Source organism: Acyrthosiphon pisum, chromosome A1, assembly GCF_005508785.2.
Source record: "Acyrthosiphon pisum isolate AL4f chromosome A1, pea_aphid_22Mar2018_4r6ur, whole genome shotgun sequence".
In the NCBI taxonomy this organism is placed as follows: domain Eukaryota; kingdom Metazoa; phylum Arthropoda; class Insecta; order Hemiptera; family Aphididae; genus Acyrthosiphon; species Acyrthosiphon pisum.
Genome location: NC_042494.1, coordinates 130,203,019 through 130,225,264, shown reverse-complemented (window position 1 = coordinate 130,225,264; position 22,246 = coordinate 130,203,019). Strand labels below are relative to the sequence as shown.

General features: G+C 28.7%; 1 protein-coding gene across 3 annotated transcripts; it reads right to left on the bottom strand.

Moving 5' to 3' along the window:
• Window positions 1–1,476: 1,476 nt before the first annotated feature.
• Window positions 1,477–20,129, bottom strand: LOC100159259 (phospholipase A1 1-like). Of its 3 annotated transcripts, XM_029488327.1 has the most exons (9): window positions 19,806–20,129; window positions 18,492–18,687; window positions 15,866–16,037; window positions 14,569–14,674; window positions 14,309–14,454; window positions 11,570–11,815; window positions 9,416–9,613; window positions 4,906–5,077; window positions 1,477–1,695 (listed from the first exon to the last, which is right to left on the bottom strand). In XM_029488327.1, exons 3-9 carry the CDS (start codon window positions 15,939–15,941, stop codon window positions 1,632–1,634), a joined length of 1,008 nt encoding a protein of 335 aa, XP_029344187.1. In that variant the 5' UTR covers window positions 15,942–16,037; window positions 18,492–18,687; window positions 19,806–20,129; the 3' UTR covers window positions 1,477–1,631. The 3 variants fall into 3 exon arrangements, with proteins under 3 accessions (XP_029344187.1, XP_001951571.2, XP_029344188.1); XM_001951536.5 differs by lacking the exon at window positions 19,806–20,129 and having other exon boundaries at window positions 18,492–19,029; XM_029488328.1 differs by lacking the exons at window positions 18,492–18,687; window positions 19,806–20,129 and adding an exon at window positions 16,989–17,055.
• Window positions 20,130–22,246: the final 2,117 nt, after the last annotated feature.

The window sequence follows — 22,246 nt, the reverse complement described above, 5'->3', positions numbered from 1 at the left end:
GAAAAATAAAATCAAATAATTTCAGCGACCATAAATGAATTTGCAGGAATAACTAACTCACATCATTGAATAGTCAGATTTTGATCATAAATTTTTATTTTAAAAAGGGAAAATATTTATTCTGGTCGCATTGGACTCAAATGTTCGAATTTGACTTTAAATAATTAACGCCATAAAAATATATTTCAAAATACTTATTTTTGATGGATAGTCTAGGCTTATTACAACTTTTGAAAATAGATTTTTTTAAATCTTACGATAAAAAAAATAAATAAATATTGAAATCTTACTATTTTATGTGCAGCATGAGAGTTTTTCCTGTAGGCTGTGAGTCATGGTATTACGTATAAAATCGCTTCGAAACCAATAAGTACATCATATTCCTTATAATTATTAAATGTGCGTGTTAACCAAATTTTTTTAAAAATACACCCATACATGTTGGGTTTCCACAAATGGGGTTGGTTGAATCTAGAATACAGGGGCCCAGCTATTTTAGGGACTCGTTATAATGAATTTGTAATTTTTAAAATTTTGATATGAATTGAATATATCAAATAATATTTTATGATATAAAATAAATGTGGTTTATACAATATATTAATTAATTTTCTTACTTTAACCATTAATTACCTAGAAATCGTGTATGAGACACCCATATCGATTGTAATGAGTTGTATTTTATTGGATGTTTTTTATAAGGCCCGCAAAAACATTTAGTACGTCGGTCAGCAATTTGATGTTGGGGGCCTATGCGCAGATACATTTCTGCTCTACTAGGTACTGTATTAAAAGTATTTTTGTTTTGTCCCAATGGATTTGTGAATCACGAATTAAGACTATTTATAGAGTAACGTATTATATAATATAGAGTGACCTATTAAGTAAACATTTTTTAAAAACGGATAAATCAGTAAAATTTTTAATGGAAATGCATTTATTTCTATATATTTACATTCGATTTGACAATGAAAATCAATATTCGGCATTTGACCACTTCCAAAAACCAAAAATTTAAAAAATGTGACAAATTTAAAAAGCGTGTTCTTTGTGGTACACTCTGTATAAGTTATTAATAATCGTATTATAATACACGTCATAATATGTATTTTAAATAAAATAAAATATACCCATTCATTTTACAAAAAAATTATAAATTCGACCATATTTTTCTTAAAATGTATAGTATAATTTAAAATTAATACAATTTATATTTTAAATCCTATATTATTTTATATGAGTATCTTGGACTTAACATAATATTATATTATTTATAATTTTAAGATAGACTTCAATATTGTGATGTAAATAAATTATGATAATATGACACATAGTTTAGTTTACAACTTACAACACATCAGAAAATTAATATAATACTATCGTGTATAAATATTAAATATATTATCGTAATAATACAATGACATCATAATCAATTAAAACATAAGACACGCAACAAATAACAATAACTGTGGCATTCTTGTCAGTTTTTACAATATAATGAGGTAATAGAAAACTATACATAATATTAAAATTGATTTAATAGCAAATCATTAGGCAAGTTTATCTATATTACATAAAATACATAATATTAATATAGTTGTACTTTTTGTTTACAATTAATATGTACGTTATTATCCATCGAATCGGCAAAAGTTATCTGGATCTTCGTATGCGACGTAAAATGTCCCTCTAATCCTAAAACATACAATAATACACTACAATTTAATATTTAAAATTTACATATAGGTTATAATTTAATATTCATCGTTATTTGAGCTTACTGACTGATTACAATATTGGGAATAAAAACAAAGCAGGGACGACTTGCAGATCAAAGGAGGTATAATTAATCACGTGATTCAAAAAAATATTAATGAGTGGATGTCCTAGGGTTGGGAAAGATAGTTTGAAAAATTTTCAAGGATTATTTAACCATTATTTAACCACTAACAACCTATATTATTATTTGGAGAACAGTGAATAAATGTTTAGGGTGGGTGATGCAGAAATATATAAGTGAGTAAAATATGAGTCAAGAAAAAAAAGTTCAAGCCACCACTGCAAATAAGTACCTAAACACATTTTCTAAATTAATAATGACCTTAATATAGTTCATGTTTTTGCTGCTGTATGACGTATAGGCATAGGTACAAATTTAATATTTAACTATCACTTTTGTGATATCTATATTATATTATATCTAATTCAAAGTCACAAACAAGTAAACAACAATTTAAGGGTCTGGAAAAAAATAGAAAAATAATACATAATAATTAATAATAACAATTGTTCGATTACATTCAGGCACGAAATACCAAAAAACAAAATACGAAAATGTCAGTTGTGAAAAAGAAAACTTATATTAATTGTACGAACATGTATGGTAAATTATTGTCTCCGTGATTATTCCATAAACAATAATAATAAATATGAAAATAATGATATACATCCGTAATTTCGAATTTACTACGTACACGCATTATAAGTTATTATAATACATCGCCTGGCAAGTATAATATATATGTAAGTAAGTACAGTTATTCAGTGATTCCCAAGAATGGTCAATCCCATTTTCCTTTAATAGTGCATTTATTGAATTAAATAGATTTATAATGCTATTTAATGGGATGTCCTGCGCCGATTCGAACTTATTTTTTTTGCATGCGAGATACGAGAACTGTGCATTTTCACTGTAAATTGTTAGACATCAAGAAAATCATAGAAAATGTCAATGTGTATAAATTGAAATTCAAACCAGTAGTTTCTGAGTTATAACTTTATATGTAAGTATTAAGGACTATTTTTGTTCATGGCAACGGTTTAGAAGATATTATGATAATTCGACTGTTTATTTTCGGTATAGTAATATTAATATTTACTAATTAATATTAATTAATTTAAATTGTATAGTTTATACACTTTGTCCAATTATATGGTCATTACAAGACTAAAATATATTTAAACCATTACCTATACTCGTTTGAATTTTGATTTAGATCGATCAAATTTTTAATTTTTTTTAAACAGGTGTACCTAAGAATAATGGCGCTCATTAGAAAAAGAAGTTCAATATGCCCAAGCGTACTTCTACAATTATATAAGAAATAAAAGTATTTGAAAATATAATAAATGCATATTCGAAGATAAAAAATGGACAAGTATTGTTGGTGAATCACTCTGTATAATAGTACTCTAAAAAATGTTTCTATACGTCCTAAAACCACTATTTGTTCGTTTTCTTTTTCAGAACCAAAAGTGTGAATTTGATCTATTTTAAATAACTTTTTAATACTTTAATAATTTAATTAAAGAGTTGAGAATGTTGTATTCTTTGGTTCCAAATATTGGAATATATAGGTACTTCCTTAGTTATTACCCGTCATAATTACAGGTTTGATCGGGTTGACGGACGGTTTAATCGGGTCAATAAATTTGAAAAAAATTATACAGTAGCCAGTAGGTATACCTATTCTGATTTTAAAATAATTAAGTAGGCATGTAATGAAAATGGAATACGACGCTAATGGTGATTGGAAATTAAAGATGAAAATAAAGACGTCATTAAGCCTATAATGTAGAGCATGTATAAGATGTATTTTGAAACATTTTATTCTGTACGAGTATATTATTATACTACAACTCTAATGATTCAATGTTTTTCATTAGTAGGAGAAAAAAATATCAGCATCTGATGACTGATATAATATACGAATACGGAATAACTACCGTATAGTACGATAAACGGACCCGAACCAAATAAGTTCATTACACAAACGTACAAAACAATTGAACACTACCTAGGTAGTAGGTATACCTACATTAAAATAAACATTAAACACGCACGTCAAAAAGCCTATTTTTTAATCCCACGGATCGTATGCACATTGACATGACTACACGCTCTGATTGTCTATATCGAAAATTCTAATGGTTCGTTGTAACTTGTGTATATTTATTATGTATTTAAAACAATTGCTCTTGAGTTTCACATCGACGTAATATTTTAGTATATTATATATTATAATGTCAGTTTTTACAAAACAAAATAAACGAATGTCTTTTCTCCTATAACTTTGCTTTTTATTCAACGCTACGATTAACCCACATACTCGTATTATAATATCATAACAAGTGACGGATAAAATATTAATTACCTATAATATATATTTCTAATATTGTCATGTAATTATATTATTGACTTATACTGCAGTGGGTATATTGTTATTGGAAAATTCGATGACTATGTATGTTTATTGAAATGTATGATTTTTAAATAATATTAAAAATAAATATTTTGTCCTTATTAGAGATAAGCTTTACCGATAATCATAGAGTTCTTTTATACCCCACACTGCAGAAGGTTTATTATACGTAAAAATTAAAAAAAAAAATTGTATTATTTATTTACATCTAAAAGTTAATAGTTATAAACTTATAGCAAGAGAACCTTTTTTAAATTTGGTTTATTGTATCGAATACTAATAAATAATTAACAAATAATATTTGGATAATATTATAGGGACCTAATTGATATAAGTAATAAATCAACCGATAATATAATACTATTTATACCTACATCTAATCTATAGCAATATTAACATAGTAGTTCGTAAACCTTGGTCATTCATTATCGATATTTTTTGAGTGTAATCACTAATCAGAAATCATTTATAATCATCTATAACAAAATACTTACCTAAGTTTTAAAGTTAAAAAATATTTTTCAAAATTGTATAGAAATATTTCGAATTCAGAACCCTCCAAATAGCTGGAATTTATGTAATATTTCGTTATTGTAAATAATATTATATACTATACGATTTTTCTTATATATAAAAAGCAACTTTGCCCACAACCAATTACAATTAAAATATATACATTTGATACACTCCTAATAATAATTACCATTTTGGAGTGTGTAAGCCCATGGGTATGACATCGATCCGATTCGAAAATGACGGAAGCATCACCGAGTCGCAAGTTTCCGTGCATTGTACGCCCAAAAACATATTGCGCCTTCTCGATAGTGACAATGCATAATAACAAACGCTCTTGAAATGACTGCACCGCGATTGTTCTGAACATACATTTATCGAAAAAAAGTGTCGTCATTGATGTACAAATCATTTGGTCAATCCGTAGCATTAACGTGATGCATTACGACATTTCGTACACAATATTATAATATTATTATTATAATAAGTATAACTTCAAAGGTTACATTTTTGCATTTATGTTACGTATTTTTTTTTAAACGTTTTTATTTTACGAAATTTTGTATAAGACCATATCGAATGGTAAAAAGCAAAAGGGACCACGTGACGTTTAGGGGCAATTTATGTTTTGGTATGCACAATTAGTGTTATAGCGTTCCTCTGGTAATTTAATAATGAGTTATTTAATTTTTATTTTTTGGGACAAGTTTATTACTATAAATATAAATACTAAAAATTTGGCGCCAAGTGCCATGTTTTGTTTTCACATGTGACTCTCCTAAAAGTTGAGTAGATTAACCGATTAATATCAGCTTGTTGTTTATCATTTACCACATGCTATAATTGACACGATAAAAAATGTGCTACCTATTCCTTTTCCTTAGGTGGTTTTTTTTTGTTGACATTATCGGAACGAGCAGACGCGATAATGTTTGTAAATTAATAAACTTATCAAATGTCGTTTTTTGAGTAAATACTAAATAGTTTTCAAGCGGCTGAGGTAGTATTATAATATATAGAATGAACAATGACCTTGAGGATTCCTAAAGCTTTCATAAAAACCTAAGCCTTAAAGTATAGTGAAACTACCTACTGTCGCTTTGTTACTTTCGCCTTCTAACAGTCGATATCGTAGGCTCTTATATTATACATAGGTAAACACATAGAAATATTAGATGGGTATCGTATAGTGGGTATTCGTCGGAAACAAAAGTAAAAAATACTTTATGGTCCGCGGAAACACTCTACCACGCGCGTCCTAAGATTTATGCAAATGCAGTTTTTTACGGTGTTTTAAACATACCATTCCTAATCTCGCATAATTAGGTGTGTTTCGACGATCTACATAATAATAATGTTGTGCTAAGGCTAACACGCTGGACAAAAATTCTGATGCTGTTACAGTTGTTTTACATATATCATATTATACCGTGTGGTACCTATATTTATCTCAGAGATAAACATCGTCCGTGCAGTATGTGTTTTAGCCCAACCGGAGCTGCCATTAAACACCCATCGCGTTTTTATAGAGGAAAAAAAATTGATGATCTCTCTACGTTAACACTAATGATAATATTAATAATAATGAGATTGGTATGATGCGTAACGTTAATGAAGTGTTTTCTTTTTTTTTTAACATATACATTTAATATAATAATTTGTTCATGCCACAAAAGTATCGCGTGCACACTGTGCAGCTGTATAACGTTTCCGTTGTCCTTTCACGTCGTTAACCGAAACACTCTGAGTCTATCATGGATAAACACTACATCTGCTCTAAGAAAGTTGAGCAAATTAATGAAAAAAATTAAGTGTGACCGAGTTAGTTAAAAGAATGCAAATCTAGGAGTTAATAATCAATATTAAAGTTATACTTAAAGTTACAAAGAAAAGTTTAAAGTCGATATGGAGAAAATTATTAATTCAACTCAGTTAAAAAGAATTTGAATGGTTTTTGTTTTAATTACCTGGACCACATAATATTATGTGTACCTAATATGTATGTTACATTGGTTGTGCCACTTTCATTTTTTTTTTTTAATTAATAATCAAACATTTCGTTAAAGGTGCATCCTATACTCTCCTATACTTTTTATTGCTCATTATAGCTTTAGTGGTTTAGGCAATCACACGTTAGCGTCAACAAAGTTATTGAACCAAGGAATATTTATTTATATTTAAAATAATTATAATATAGTAGACTCCCCTTCACGGAGATACCAGTTAATTAGGCCAACCGCTTAATCGGAACCATTCTTCAATTACAAAAATAAACTTATGACTGTAGTGTAAATGTTCATGTTTATCTGGGCCATGAAAACGAATAATTGGGACATTTTTGTCTATATCTATATTCTATATCTTTATTAGTGCTTTTGACTTTTTTCCAAACTACATTCGTCAACAATCAGTGAAAAGTAATAAACAAAGTTCTATTTATCACTTTTTTGTTTCTAAAAATTAAATCAATATGTACTTTTTAGGTTTCTAAACCCACGTTTATAGTTAACGTAATCTATATACAAGGTGTAATAGAAATAACTGACCAAAAAAAAAAAAAAAATTATGCTACTTAATTTTATGAGAAAAATTGATAAAATTATAGGGTTAGTAAAGAGTTTTAAAAATATATCCATGTTAGCAAATCTCCAAAAATAATATTTTTAAAAAAGTTATAGCGTTCCAAATTAATTTAATCAAAAAAATACTGATATTTAAAAAAATTCTAAAAAATAAACTACTTGATTTAGATAAATTTTTTTACCATCCAAATAGTTCTTATAACCAGATTCACAAATTGGCTATTTTGAATTTATTCAAAAAAATTTAAATCAAATTTAAAATTTCTTATTTTCGGTATTAAAAAATAAAAATAATTTTTTTTTATTACACATGTAGCGCAATTGCGCAAGTGGCTATAAATTATATATAAAAAAAAAAATTTTAAATATTGATTAAAACAAAAGTTATTCCAAAAGTCAGTTCTATCTGTTACACTCTGTATATAAGAATCTAACTTGATTTTGGAGACGAAGGAAACCGGTTTGTTTGTTTATTTATTATTGTTATTATTATTATTATTATTATTAATTATTTATTTATTTTTTATTTGCACTTGCATTTTTCCATTTGAAATATATATTATTCATTGAACAAATAATTTATTAGTACATTTTTTTCTACCTTATCTCTAATCTATGATAAAAAGAATAAAATGTACCATTCCAGTGGTTGAATTCAAAATGTTGAATATACAATTTTCAGAAATTAGCAATAACAATAACTAAAATATGTAATTATATTATATTATTTGTATAGCCAAAAAATAGTCATATAAAAAAATAATTTCTTCCGGAGGAAGGTCGGGCAGCTAGTATGTTATAAAAATATTCTTCTATGTATATATAAATCTACACTGTTATGTTTATTTTTTTTATTTCGGATTTTTGGGATAAGATAATATGCAGCCAATGTTTCTCAATAAAGCACTGAGTCTACTGTATATATTATATTAAAAAGGTTGATTGGACAAAAAAGTAATTAATTAATTAGTTGTAACCATAATTGTAGCAGATAGTATAAACATGATTTTGACTTAATGTATTATTATTCAAATTAACTGAACGAAGTTGTTACACAATGGATTCTTCAACTGGCTTAGACGCTAAGTTAATTATAAACTTAGGTAACTATAACTAGTAGTGTTAAAAATTTAAAAATGAAATAATACTTTTTTAACTAGTTTAAAGGTCTAAGCTAAGGCCATATTTGTGCTATACAGAGTATAAAGACAACGATGTGCACATGGGCACGAAACAAATGCTTTTCAACACGATGTCAAATATATATTAATATCCGGTAAGCTTTACAAAAGTGTTTGTGTTTATAGACGTAAGGTTACATGTGAAGTTTATAAGTTTTGTTTTTGGTAAAATGTATCTTTGAAATTGAATTTCAAAATAATATTTAACAGACCTAACAAGTAGTTGTTTCGTCATATTTTAGAGCACAGTGCACGCATAACGTTCGTTATCCAGACATGTTTATTCATTTTTGAAATCGTTCTTTTATTCCTGCGATTTTTTGCACTGGTTTTCTGAGAACATTACAGCAACAAAAATTAATTATAGTCATGTGACAATGCATTTGATTATAAATTCAGATAACTACAAACAAAAAAGTACACATTTACGAATTTTTTTGAAATATCTACAATATAAAAATGGCACAGAAAACATTATTGTTTGTTTGGATATTTAATTATTTCAATTATGATTTTGTTTTTCATTTTCATTTAAAATGTATAAGGTAAGCCAAAACTATGCATGGCCATTATTTTTGTGTTATTATTATATATTATTATTTATTATTAAACCCCGCAGGTAAAATTAAGTAAGCCCAATGGATCTTGTCAGAGCCGGTTGATAAATCTATGATTTAACTTTGACTATAATATTATATTAATTATATTGTATAGCATATATATATACCATACCAGATAATTCGAGAGAAACGAGATTTGCTCCCAATAACTCAATGACTGTTACAATTTCTGTGTTAATTTCACTTAGTACTATTATAGTTTTAAATTTTTTAATTACACCTATGATTGATTGTAACGTTGTCTATGTGAATTTTATTCCAAATAATATAATATATATTTTTGATAACTGTTATAAAAATATATATATATATATTACGTATGATATTTGCCTGGCTAGTGCAAATTGGTTGCATGCGACCCCCGTTTACGCAAAAGTCGACATGTCCTATCTGAGGATACTCTCCGTAAACTCCAGAGTTTGTGTGTATGACCTCTACGAAATCAGCATCATCCCTCGTCAATCGAAATTCGTCCCTCGTAAACAAGTCTACCAGAGGTTTTGCCGGATCTAAACCTGAAACATTAGAGAACGCATATAATAATAAAAAAAAAATTGATAATAAATACGTTTTCCTTTAACATTCTACACAGCACACACAACCGCGTAATTTGTGTTGCGTTTTTTACACGTGGTAATAAACTTGTTCGCTCACGTCTGAAAACAATGACCTGCAAGAAAAGCTGATCATAAATCGGTGTTCGGGTTACCGGTTAAGCTACCGGTTACCTATCATAATAAAATGTGGTTCTTACATCTATACTTATACTAATATTATAGTATTAATGTATTATACTAATAATATAATAAAACTGAAGAGTTTAATTGTGTTTTTGTTTGAACTAATCGATGTGTTATTAGATAAGAACAATCCATTTTAGATTCTGACCGACTCCGATGAATGTATTGGTTGAGTCATATATGTGTATGATATATATGACGTGATATTTTTCGTATTTTTTTCACCATTTTGGTAGAAAATTGGATCTAGTTGGTACTTTGGGGTAAAATATTTCCAATACTTTTAAAAAACTAATTTTTAAGAAAACCATAAAAAATGAACGTAACTGTTGCAGGGATTGCCTTTTTTACCAAATATTTATATTAGCATTTTCTAGGTAATTTTTAAAATATTTTTGCTCTTTTTGTAATTTTTTATATAAGACCCTTTAATATTATAATATAATAGTAATATAATTCAATGAACACGATTTGTTTTTAGAAAAGATTAATTCCACCTACCACATTGTACCACTAGTACCTAGTAAATAACTAGATAAATAAAATATTAAATACACTTTGAAAAAGGAAATTTAAATAGACCGCTCAGAATAGTTTGTCTTATGCAACGATTTATCATTAGATTTAAATTGAATATTTCCGTTACAGTGACGACCTACTCGACGACAAGGTACACTCGACATCTGCAAATATACAGCAGAGCGATTTCCTCAGTTTTTTAACATCTCATTTCGATACGAATAAATTGTAACAATTTTTTGTTTCTTTCAAATGTAAATGAATATAAAGGAGTCCTTATAGTGAAAACAAAAGTGGTGTACTTATTACCTACTCGCTTTTCAAAGCCAATTGATCGTAAATCATAATAAACGATATATATATATATATATATATATTATATAATATGCATTGAGCGAGTAAATTGCAGGATGTAAATCTTGATGGTTGTGCCTATCGTTTCAACTCGGTCGAAACTTGAAAATTATTGTAATATCTACTTCCGTCAGTCGTTATTTTCTAGTTAACGCGTATTGGGGTCAGTAGAAATGCATCTGTCATATTATAGTTTCCAAAAACTAATACCATTTTAATTATTAGTGATCACTGATCATTTTGTATATTAGTATTGCTATCATACTTAGTTATTTACGTAGATATATTGAAATATTATTGATACATCACTATGATATAGACATTGAATAAGTAGGTAGTCAGGTTGAAGTGAAATTAATTTAATTGAGATTAATATAAGATTTTCAAGTTTGATCCACATCAAATTAATATGATAATATACACATTTTCTCAAGCGATATGGCATTATAAATCAATTATTATATACCTACGACAAGCGCTCGAATGCATGGTTTTCAACGAAAGCACTCGGCACTCACAAGTGAATACCTACTGACAATAGTAAATAGTTAGGTGGGTAAGTACTTGATTTTATGTGTCACGTTGTACGTCAAATTGACGTGAATTACAATTGTTCAAACTTTCAAAGGGTTTTCTAAAGAGGGTGGTGCTTACTATCCCCAAATATGTAGAGTTACAAACCACACCAGAGTCATAGATGATATAGGTAATTTTTAACTAATTTATATTATTTTTGCTGGAACATTGTTCTCGGTAAATATAATACACAATAGACTTATAGGTATAAATCAGGAGCTGTGTCAATCCAACCTAACTCAACATCGCCATCGTCGTATATAATATTTTTTTTTTACTCACCGATGATCTTGTGCTGTCTCTCCGTCAAGTGATTGCTAATCATGCCGCATATGTGAGCCCCGAGACTGTGGCCGACGCAGTGTATTTGGTAAGCAGAAGCACCCGAATAAGTGAGATGGGCGTAAAGTTGAGCGGTGCACTGACTCACTAATCGTGTGTTTCTCAGCGACGACAGGTAACAGGGATACACGGTCAACGGACTCCAGTCCACCATGAACACGTTAAAGTCTCCGCGCATCAAGTAGGCTGCGTGTGAAATAATATACCGCAATGATAACGATAGATGTAATGTAAAATCGTTTCATCCTTATACACTTATACGATTTATAATAATATAACATTAAGATTTGAAGTTGCCGCACACTGAATCAAATTGCATCGGAAACGTCACGTCAGATTGGATCGGAAGCCAATCTAGTATAGTTGGACGAAAATATTTATGCGGATTCCGGAGTGTCCCGAACGCAAGCGCTTGTGCGTTCGCAAATAAAATACACGTACTTACTGACGTGCATAAACTTTTGATCATTTTGTACTCTTTAGTCTAGATGTATAAATGTCTTAATTAATTAAAAGAATTAATTAATTATTAATTATGTAATTGTTAGAATAAATGTACTTCACAATATTTTAAATGTATAATTTAAGCTAATAGCTAATACTTATGCCCGGGCATTGTATACATTGTCCGAATTTTCCACTTTGCCCGTAGGCCGTAACATATATATGTATTGTTTTCGATGTCCATGCCTATTTCATTTCATTTAGTGTCATTGCTTGGTTTTTAATAGGTGTGCATATTAAAATTAAAGATTAAAAATGTCTTTAGACGAAAAAATATTAAGTGTGAGGTTGTATTATGATATCGTCCATTGGACGAAATTTGACTATAAAACTATTTTAAACAACATTTAACAGCCTCTTAAATAGTGCATTTCTTATCTCACACTCAGTTCGGTATCTATACGCTTGTGCTACTCCTTTTATTTGTATGATCGTTTTGTATGAAAAAACAGGTATTTCATATTACATATTATATTTTAGCCGTTTAAGGTTTCTAAACAGAAGTTACCTATTATACTTATCCCCGTTGTGTCCGTCCGTCGCAAACAATAATTAACTATTATTTTATTTTATTTTATTATATAAATTGGTTATAGGTTACTGCTTTTTATATTTCACATTCCCGAATTCGCACGGTACAAAAAAAAAACACTAGCGTATTAATAATATTTGGTATTGCGACTAAATAATGAAGAATAATACTTGGGAAGAAATTACAGAGAACTTAAGAAAATCAGGGTTTTCTTATTTTTGTACCAAGATAGCTAGAGTTAAAATCACGGCGTCTTCATTACTAATTGACATTTGTATAACTCATTTTATTATATATTTAAAAACTTATATAAACATCTCAATTACAAACATCATTCACGGGTATCGACAACAAAATTTGTCTATACATATTATACGGTTTTTCGGAGTTCCGACTTTTTCCGACACTATTGTGTGCCGACAAAATTTGTTTCCGTTCCGATGTTAGAAATTTGATTCCAATCCAATTCGATCCAGTGTGCGCCAACCTTGCGTGCGTGTGCATTATAGATATTTATCATTAGCATTATGAACTTATGAATAATATATACTACTACTACTTATAGCCGCAAATAGCGGGTTTGGTGGGCTAGCCACCCCCCCCCCCCCAAAAAAAAAAACAAAACCTAAAAGATTTTACGCACACATTGGAATATATAAAAATATTTTCATCTCTTCGCCAAAATCTTTAGCTTTCCCCCAAAAATTCGAATTCCTAACACTATTTGTGCCTACGCTACTTCAACTAATAATAATAATAATATACTAGAATTGACTACATGGCTATTATTATATCGTTAAGTGTGTGACTGTGTTATATAAACAGTTCCACCTAAAGTAATCGTACTGCCTTATAGGACCAAATGTTTATTAGATTCAAAAATAAAAACCTAAATTAAATCTTAGTATGTTATATATAATCAATTGTATGATTAATGGGGTGTTATCAAAAATGTACCTTAATATCGTAAAAGCATTCGGGAGCATTTATGAAAACAATAACATGTTAGAGCGTAAGATAGCAAAAGACACGTTATGAGCACAAAACTCTACACATTTAAAAGTAAACAACATTGTAAGAAAAACAATAAAAAATACCTACTGAAAGAATATGTAAGTGTGTATCTACGTAAATGTTGATAATACAATAAAATAGGTAGTAAAAAAAATATATACATTGAATACATATGAAAAAAAAAATAAAACAACGTTTTGAGGAGAAAAAATAATAAATTAACAGCATACAAATAAATAGAAAATATCACCTATTATTATCTCAACTCATAAGTAAAAATAATAGTAGTACACTAGTACATAATATACTAAAAGTACAAACATATTTTTGCATTTTGGAATACTATTGAGCTAACCTCGTTGGTAATGCCAAAAGGCTCAAAATGATATGCCCCCAAACGTGCTTATGCATAGGGTCGTAATATTACACCTTTAAGTGTTGTGTTGTGGAAAATGACTAAACTATTTTAAACTGTCAAACACCGCGGTGGCACCGCAGACACAGATCATATAATATACGTTTAATAATCGTTAACTACAACGAATAGGTAATTAATATGTAATATATTATTATATTATTATAATATTGTTAACTCGCGCGAAATAAAAAAAAAAAGAAGATAATATTACCGTTTCTCAGTATGACCATGATCCTATTATTTTCCGCTCCGTTAAACCCGTGTATGACGATAACGTTCTTTTTATTTGGGTTCCAACCACTGTTGTACAACGACCACTTGTCTCTCATATCGATTTTAATCCTTCTCCTGAGATCACTTTATGTACACACACACAATAATAATAATGAAACGTTTGCAATCGGTCACACGAACGTTCGTATGCCGCGAGTTTCGATTGTATATTAAAATAAAAATTTAAAAAAAAAGCACCTCGTGTACAAGTAAAACGTCACGTCGGGATCCGGACACTGAAACGTTTGTTTGAATTTGCATCTCCAATAAGTCAAATCGCTAGAACCGAAAAATATGCCTGAAACTGTTTTTACAAATAAATTATCGGTGTTGTTAAAAATAGTAAGTACTGAATAAAAAAAAACCACACAAAACATTAATTTAGCGTGAATGTCCATTAAATAATGGAGTGTGTTATTATTTATTTTTAAGGTTAAATATTTATTGTAATACCCACTCGTAACGAATTGAAGACGGCTTCGATTCGACTGGAATAAAATGCTTTGATTAATATAATATTTTTGGGCATGTTTCGTGTACATAGATGGTGTGATATTAACCAATAGACACACATACACATCCCAATAAGCACGTCATATATTGTGAAGGAATAAAAAATCATCGATATAATTCCTCGAATGTTTGGCAATAACATAATTATTCTTATTCGGGTTAATCTAATCAATTTGATTTGTTTAAGCAGTAATACACCGCGAGCCATGGAACAATTGAATTTATATGTTTTTCGTACATAACTTGATTGAAAGCGATAAGTGATACCTAATAGCACGAAACGACGATGCAGGCACCACAGCGTTTCGTAAATTATGTATTTCAATGCAATTATAATAATATAACTGCAAGCGAAATTGTCGAGGAATATCAATGTATATAATATAGTATTATATTATTATAATGTATTGTTAATAAAAGAAGTATTGTCTAACAAAATAAACAATGGGATTATCTACCAATGACCATTAGGTTGACCCAACACTCACTGGGTGGACGTTGTAGCTCAAGGCATACACGATAGAAAAAAAACGCGACTTTTGACGTGGCATACGGTACAACCCAAACGGCTCCCGTCGAAAAAGGTTTACGAATACGTGAATTCCCAAACGGCTCCGGTATTCAACAACAGAATTTTTTTTATAATTTATTTTACTTTGCGCATACAATTTTAAAAACACCAAACCATTTTCGATAACGAAAGCAGTTTGGAAATTTACTTTTTTGTAAAACGGGAGCCGTTTGGAAAAAATCAAAAATGGAAACCAAATAGGCTATAGCCGGCATATGACAGAGAGAGATGGGGAGGATTTGTAATATCAGCATTCAGCAATGGTACTCAATAGTGGACTGAAAATCCGAAGAAGAATATTGTTCAGAATTAATATAGTTGCGAAAAGAAAATATCGCAATTAGGTATTAAGGTAGTTGTGTTAAGGTTATTTTAATGTATCAAATTGCAAGTGTAAATAAATCAAGTTACCGTCGTTAATGACTGAACATAACAATATGGAAACCACAGCTTCAATTAAAACAGAGTTCTTCTTCATCATTTTCATTCGGCCTCCTATTATTTTCGATTTATGTGGTTTTCAGTAAACAATTTAAATAATAGGTTATAAAGATAACTGCATTACTTAAAATCATTGCAAGGTCTAGAAAATATACATACATTTACATAATTATAATTTAATAATTAATAACACATCGAATTAAATTACCTACTACAAAACTATAAGCTAATACTACAAATATATTTATTTGTTACTTATGATTCGTAAAAATATTAAAAATATCTATCCGGATTAGTATTTTTTTTCAATCATGAAATTAAATAAAAATATAATATGTCAAATATCTAAAAAATCTATTTTTTTTTTTTAATAAAATCCACAATCCCGCTGTTGCATATACAAATATAATATTATCAATAACTTTAATTTTCTAATGGTAACCAAAATAATTTAGTTTGATAACCAACGTTATTTCACTTTTATTAATAATAAATTTACAATATGATTCCACCCTAATAAATTTGATAAACAGTAGGACTTGGTTAACTCGAAACTTAAGTGACCGTCAAAAAAATTCTAGATATCCAAGGATAATCAGTCATAGAAAATTCTAGGGACCTGGAAAAATTTCGGTGTATGGAGGATTCCGAATTAAAAAGTTCGACTGTGCGATAATAATAAGAACAATAACATAATAATTAAAAATATTTTTGTAAAAATAATAAAATATATTAAGGTACAGAAGTCATAGAAATAATAACAAAATAATTAATATTGTGTAGTTTTGTGGAAACAATAATAAGATGATTAAAATACATTTTGATATCAATAAAATCAGCTCATAAAAATTCAGGATAACACAAAAAACTGTTATTATGTTACCATTTAAAAATTTAAAGTTCATGTATAATTGCGGTGTATTCAATAGAGAGGGAAAATATGTTAGTCTTTTTTCTTATAGATAAGTGCCTACCCAGTTTACATAATGATTAAAAAATAAAATTTTGTTATAAATTTAATATTTTTTAAAAATAATTTACGCTTCCAATTTTAAACAAAATAATAATAATTAATAGAAAGAATAAAACTTACGAAAGCACAATTCCAACTCTTGTAATTTTTATCTTTTATTAGGAGTCACCTTTTCTTTTTTACTTTTTTATATACATTTTTAATATTTCTCATATTTGTATTTTTCATTCAATTATTTAACAGAATATAATGTTTTATTCGATGATTTTTTCTGAAATGAAATTTTAATAATAATAATTATAATATTATAAATAAAATAATATTAAAAGTATGGCCAGGATATATTTTATTCGTCGTAAGTGTTAATTTTTCTATGGTTTCTTATGAAAGTGCCAACATAGAACACTATATTAGAAGAAATAAAATAAATCAACCATTTAGTTTAAATAATTTTGGTTCCCATGTAATAATTATTTATTATGTAATTTTTTACTATTTTCCTATTATAATTGGCGCTATAAATATATACAATCCTTAACCGAAATTCGTTTCTATTTTTAGTTTAATTATTATTGTAAAGACTAGATATAATACCAATTTTTTAAATTTTCTGCAACTTTGCATTACCTATTCCATATTATTATAATCATTGCATAGGTTACATTAACGAACAAGTCGGATATTTATCTACTTACCACAGCGATAACGTTATACGCAAACATTAATAAATTATATAAGTATAATACCATAATGTCAATAATTATATGTATTTTTAATCGATTTTAGTGAAATAGGTAGCTAACGAGTGATACATCGACTTTGGATAAATAGCGACGAGAACTCAGTAACGTCGATATAGTATTATTATAGTCCTAATTGCAACTCACCGGCCTGTCATATGGATTATTTAATACTATTATAGTATTATTATTATTATTATTATTATTATTATTATTATTATTATTATTATTATTGTTATTATTATTTCGAATTGTTTTTATTTATTCTTCAAGATAATGGGCTCCACTGAACATATTCGTGGGGGGGGGGGCAAACTTAAACTAACTGTAATTTGTATGTAATATTTATTAGGTACGATAAAATTCACAAAATACAAAATATATTTTATTCGTTATAAAACCAGCATTACGATTATTCAGACATAAAGTCGTCAAAAATTATTACTGCAAGCCATTACTTATTTTATGCTATTCGAATAGATATAATAGGTATTACGGACAGGTAAATGATTCGTCAGATTTGTGCCTATAAATATATATATAGGTAGGTACCGAAATGCGTATATATTCACTGAGCATGGCCACCAAAATGTTTTTCCTTTAATAATGCATTTATTCAAATTGTGATTTTTTGAATTTTTAAATATATACCTACTTTAAGACCGTACTTTCAAATTATTGAGATTTTTTTTAGTATACCTACTTAAGGAGTATCATGTGGTGACGTTTTTAAAATGAGAATCCCCGCTATCGCGCCATGTATTAGAGGTGTACCCATAATAATCGTCGACGACCGAATTTACTTATTGTAAATTAAATATATTACAGCGAATGTATACTAATATTATAATAAATAAAAAAAATAGAAAAAATGTATACTCACCACAATGGTCGCGATTTGAAATTTAATACATTTCTCGTACGTGTCCGCACCTATATTTTTATATAGGTAGGTCGCACTTTGCCCGTAAAGCTGCGCTCAGATGTCAAAAGTTCGTCGTCCGCGGCGTTTATTATACACCTCCGGGCTCAGACGATTCAATTCGCACCTAATATTATGGATCTCGCAGCTATCGATCCTACGCGTGATACAGAACTGTTGTAATAATTTACAGGGTGTAACGGAAAGGATTGGCAGATAATAAATAAAAAATCGATGCAAGTCAAACGTATGAAAAAAATTATGAAAATTATATGGATAATAAATGAGTTAATATTTACTATACAGTAGAACTCCAATTATTCGGACTAATTAATGTAAAGGGTGGTCCGGATAATCAAATATCCGGATGATTAACATAATATGACATTTTAAAAGTTATATAGTGACATTGTAACACGACAATTCACTCGTTATAACAATTATTGACAGACTAAACTTTGCGACGATTAGATAACAACTGACCATTGGCGCAATTATCTGTGTTTTTTTGGAAGTTTTTTTACGATAATTCAGTTTTTAAGTATATTATAAGCATTTTTAATTTACATTTATTATACACGTTATAACTCACTTACAAACTGAATTATTGTAAAAAAAACTTCCAACAAAACACAGATAATGTTCTTACCATCAAGTTTCATAATAGGTCGATTTGCTTTAATTTTTAAGCTAACGGCATAAAACTTGAATTTCTGAGCGTAAATTTGGTATGTTACACTTTTGTCAGACGGAGAAAACACATGCGGGTGTGTCGTCCTCTTAAAAGACCGACCTTTTTTTTCGTCCAGTTAATTGGACGTCGTTTAATTGGCGTTCGGATAGTCGGAGTACTACTGTAATTGTGTATGAAAATTACCAAAAAAATAATATTTTGAAAAAGTTATTAAGATTTAAATTAATTTACTAAAAAAACATATTGATATTTTATAAAGTTATAAATATATACTACATACCTGACTGAAACAAACGTTTTAACAGATTTTTTTAAAAATAAGATTTACAAATTGGTTGTTTAAAAAAAAATGTAATAAAATTAATAATTTTTTATTTTCAGTATTAAAAATAAAAACAAAACATTTTATACAGACTTGTAGCGTGGGCGACAATTAACTATGTAATTTTTTTTTTTAATATTGATTAGAAGAAAATTAATTTAATTTGTCAAGGCTTTCTGTTACACCTTGTATTATATTCGGATAATACGTGTGTTGATAAAATATGTCAACGAATGACTCGTAAAAAATAAATACAAACCACGAAGTTTATTGTATCATAATATCACTGCACCCCTATAACATAATATGAAATATGGCTGTTGATCGTTCGGTGACACATTTCCACAGACGTCATACTATATAATAATAATAATAATAATTACACTATCACGCGCGCACACACATCCAAATACGGTTAATTACAATAATTATTATACTATTATTATTGTAACAAACGATTCGAAATAAAATATTTTGTATTAAATTACTATTATTTGCAACTTCCGCGGCGTACTCTATTCCCTATGGCGTGTACAGCTATACTGTGCAATGTGAATTTTTTTCGCCTTCCTCGCGCGTTTCCCTCGACCACCTCCCACCCCACTTATGGGTCTACAGATCTCCCCGAATCCAAACGATATGGAAATACTCGAATACGATTCGAAATTGTACAGTCGCTTCCTGCTGTAAACGACGCATTTAAACGTACCTACGTTTTATTGTAGAACATATTATATAGTAAGAACGCGTTCGTTTCGATATTATATATACAGAATGATTTACGAAGCACTCTAAAGGGAAACGAGCACCACACTCTCTATTATCCTTGGAAATGCGGTTAATAGGAATCCCGTTTTTTAAAATTTTTTAGTTTACTTAAGAACTATATTTTCAAATACTTGGATTTCTTATAGGTAGGTACCATTTATGTATTATTTTTCAAAAGTGTGGGTACCTACCTCCCATTTTTATTGTCAGCCGTTCAAACACAGGGGTATGTATATGTTTTTACTTTTTTTGGAAAATTTGGATGCACCTAAATCAAAATTAAATAATGATGTTGTAGTTATTGAACTTCATGTACTATAGGTACTGATATAATGATAATAATAATTAATATTATAGTTTTACATCAATTTAATTTATTAACATAAATGAATAGATGTAATAATTAGTCTTGTATAGTACTATTGCTTACTGTGCACAGATAATTTTTTACGAATTATGCTAAACGAAAAATGCTAATATCATATTATTATTAATTATTATATTTTTAAAATAACCATTGCCTCGTATATTTTTTTTAAATCATCTGATTAAAAATAATGTATTTTAAAAGAAGTTGGTTCCCGTTTGAAAAACAGAATTCTGTAGATTTCTGTACTATATAAGTGTTTGAAAATATATCATGGTCTTAAACTCTTTTAAAATATTTAAAAAATCTCGAAAATGAGAATCTGAACATAATCGAAGTAAAAACGGGATTGAGCATTCCTAATGACTACTGACCAGTGAACCACCCTGTATATTTTGCACACTGTGCATTGTAATAATATTATATAGGACGCGAGTCTCATCCGGTGAAATGAACAACAGCAACATAGAAATGTATTTATAATTGATCTGCACCCGGACGGTAAGTACCTATATAAACGATCGGGTGGGAACATGAAAGATAATAAATTTACAATATCGACTCTATAGCATATTTCCAATACAATATATTATCGTTTATTAATTACTGCAATTACAAACATATTAATTGTTATTATAAGTCAAGTAATTGAGGAAGCCGAAATCTACTCTTAATCGAAATGTTATTGTTATGAAATCATAATTGCCGTAAAAGAATACATATCACATTAATAAGTAGGTAGTACTTACATAAAATACCTACATGAACTTATTTGATGATATTATAATATAGGTATAAAGTTATAATATTATTATGATAAATCAATAGTTTTATAGTTCTGTCGCAAACCAGTATACTTAGTTGTTTATTGTCGCGTACGCCCTTAAATATTTTCTAGTATAGGCACCTACATAATATAGCGAATACTCATATGTTATTATACTCGTTAGGTACTCGTATGTATATTCACATACGCTTACGCATAGGTTTACGCTTTAACCGAATTCGGAACGATGTAAGCAGTTAATATTCATTAACCAAATGTACCGAACGATTAGGTGTATTCGAGTTTATACTGTATAGGTAGGTAGTCACGAGCAGTATTTGTTTATACGTCCGTGAGGGACCGCGACCAGAGCGTTTTGAATAGATATCAACCGTCGTAGCCAATTCATCATACGCGACGTATTTTTTCTTTTGTCTGTATTGTCCATATAAAGCAATAGTGTACCTATACTGAAAACATAAGAACTTGCACGTGTATGTAACATACACATAATAAATAATAATATACGGGTTTATAATATAATATGGCGTTTTCCCACCCAGGCGCGGATCTAGAAATGAAAACATAGGGGGGGCTAAACAAAAAATGTACTTAATTACTTATTTTGTACGAAGTCTTTCTTATTTTTTGAAATATCTTAGGTAGAGAAATCCTAGTCTAAGGGTTAAAAGTAATATATTATTATAATATATAATATATAAGTAGGTATATACACGTCCAAAGGGGGGGGGGGCTAAAGCCCCTTAGCCCCCCCCTGGATCCGCGCCTGTTCCCATCG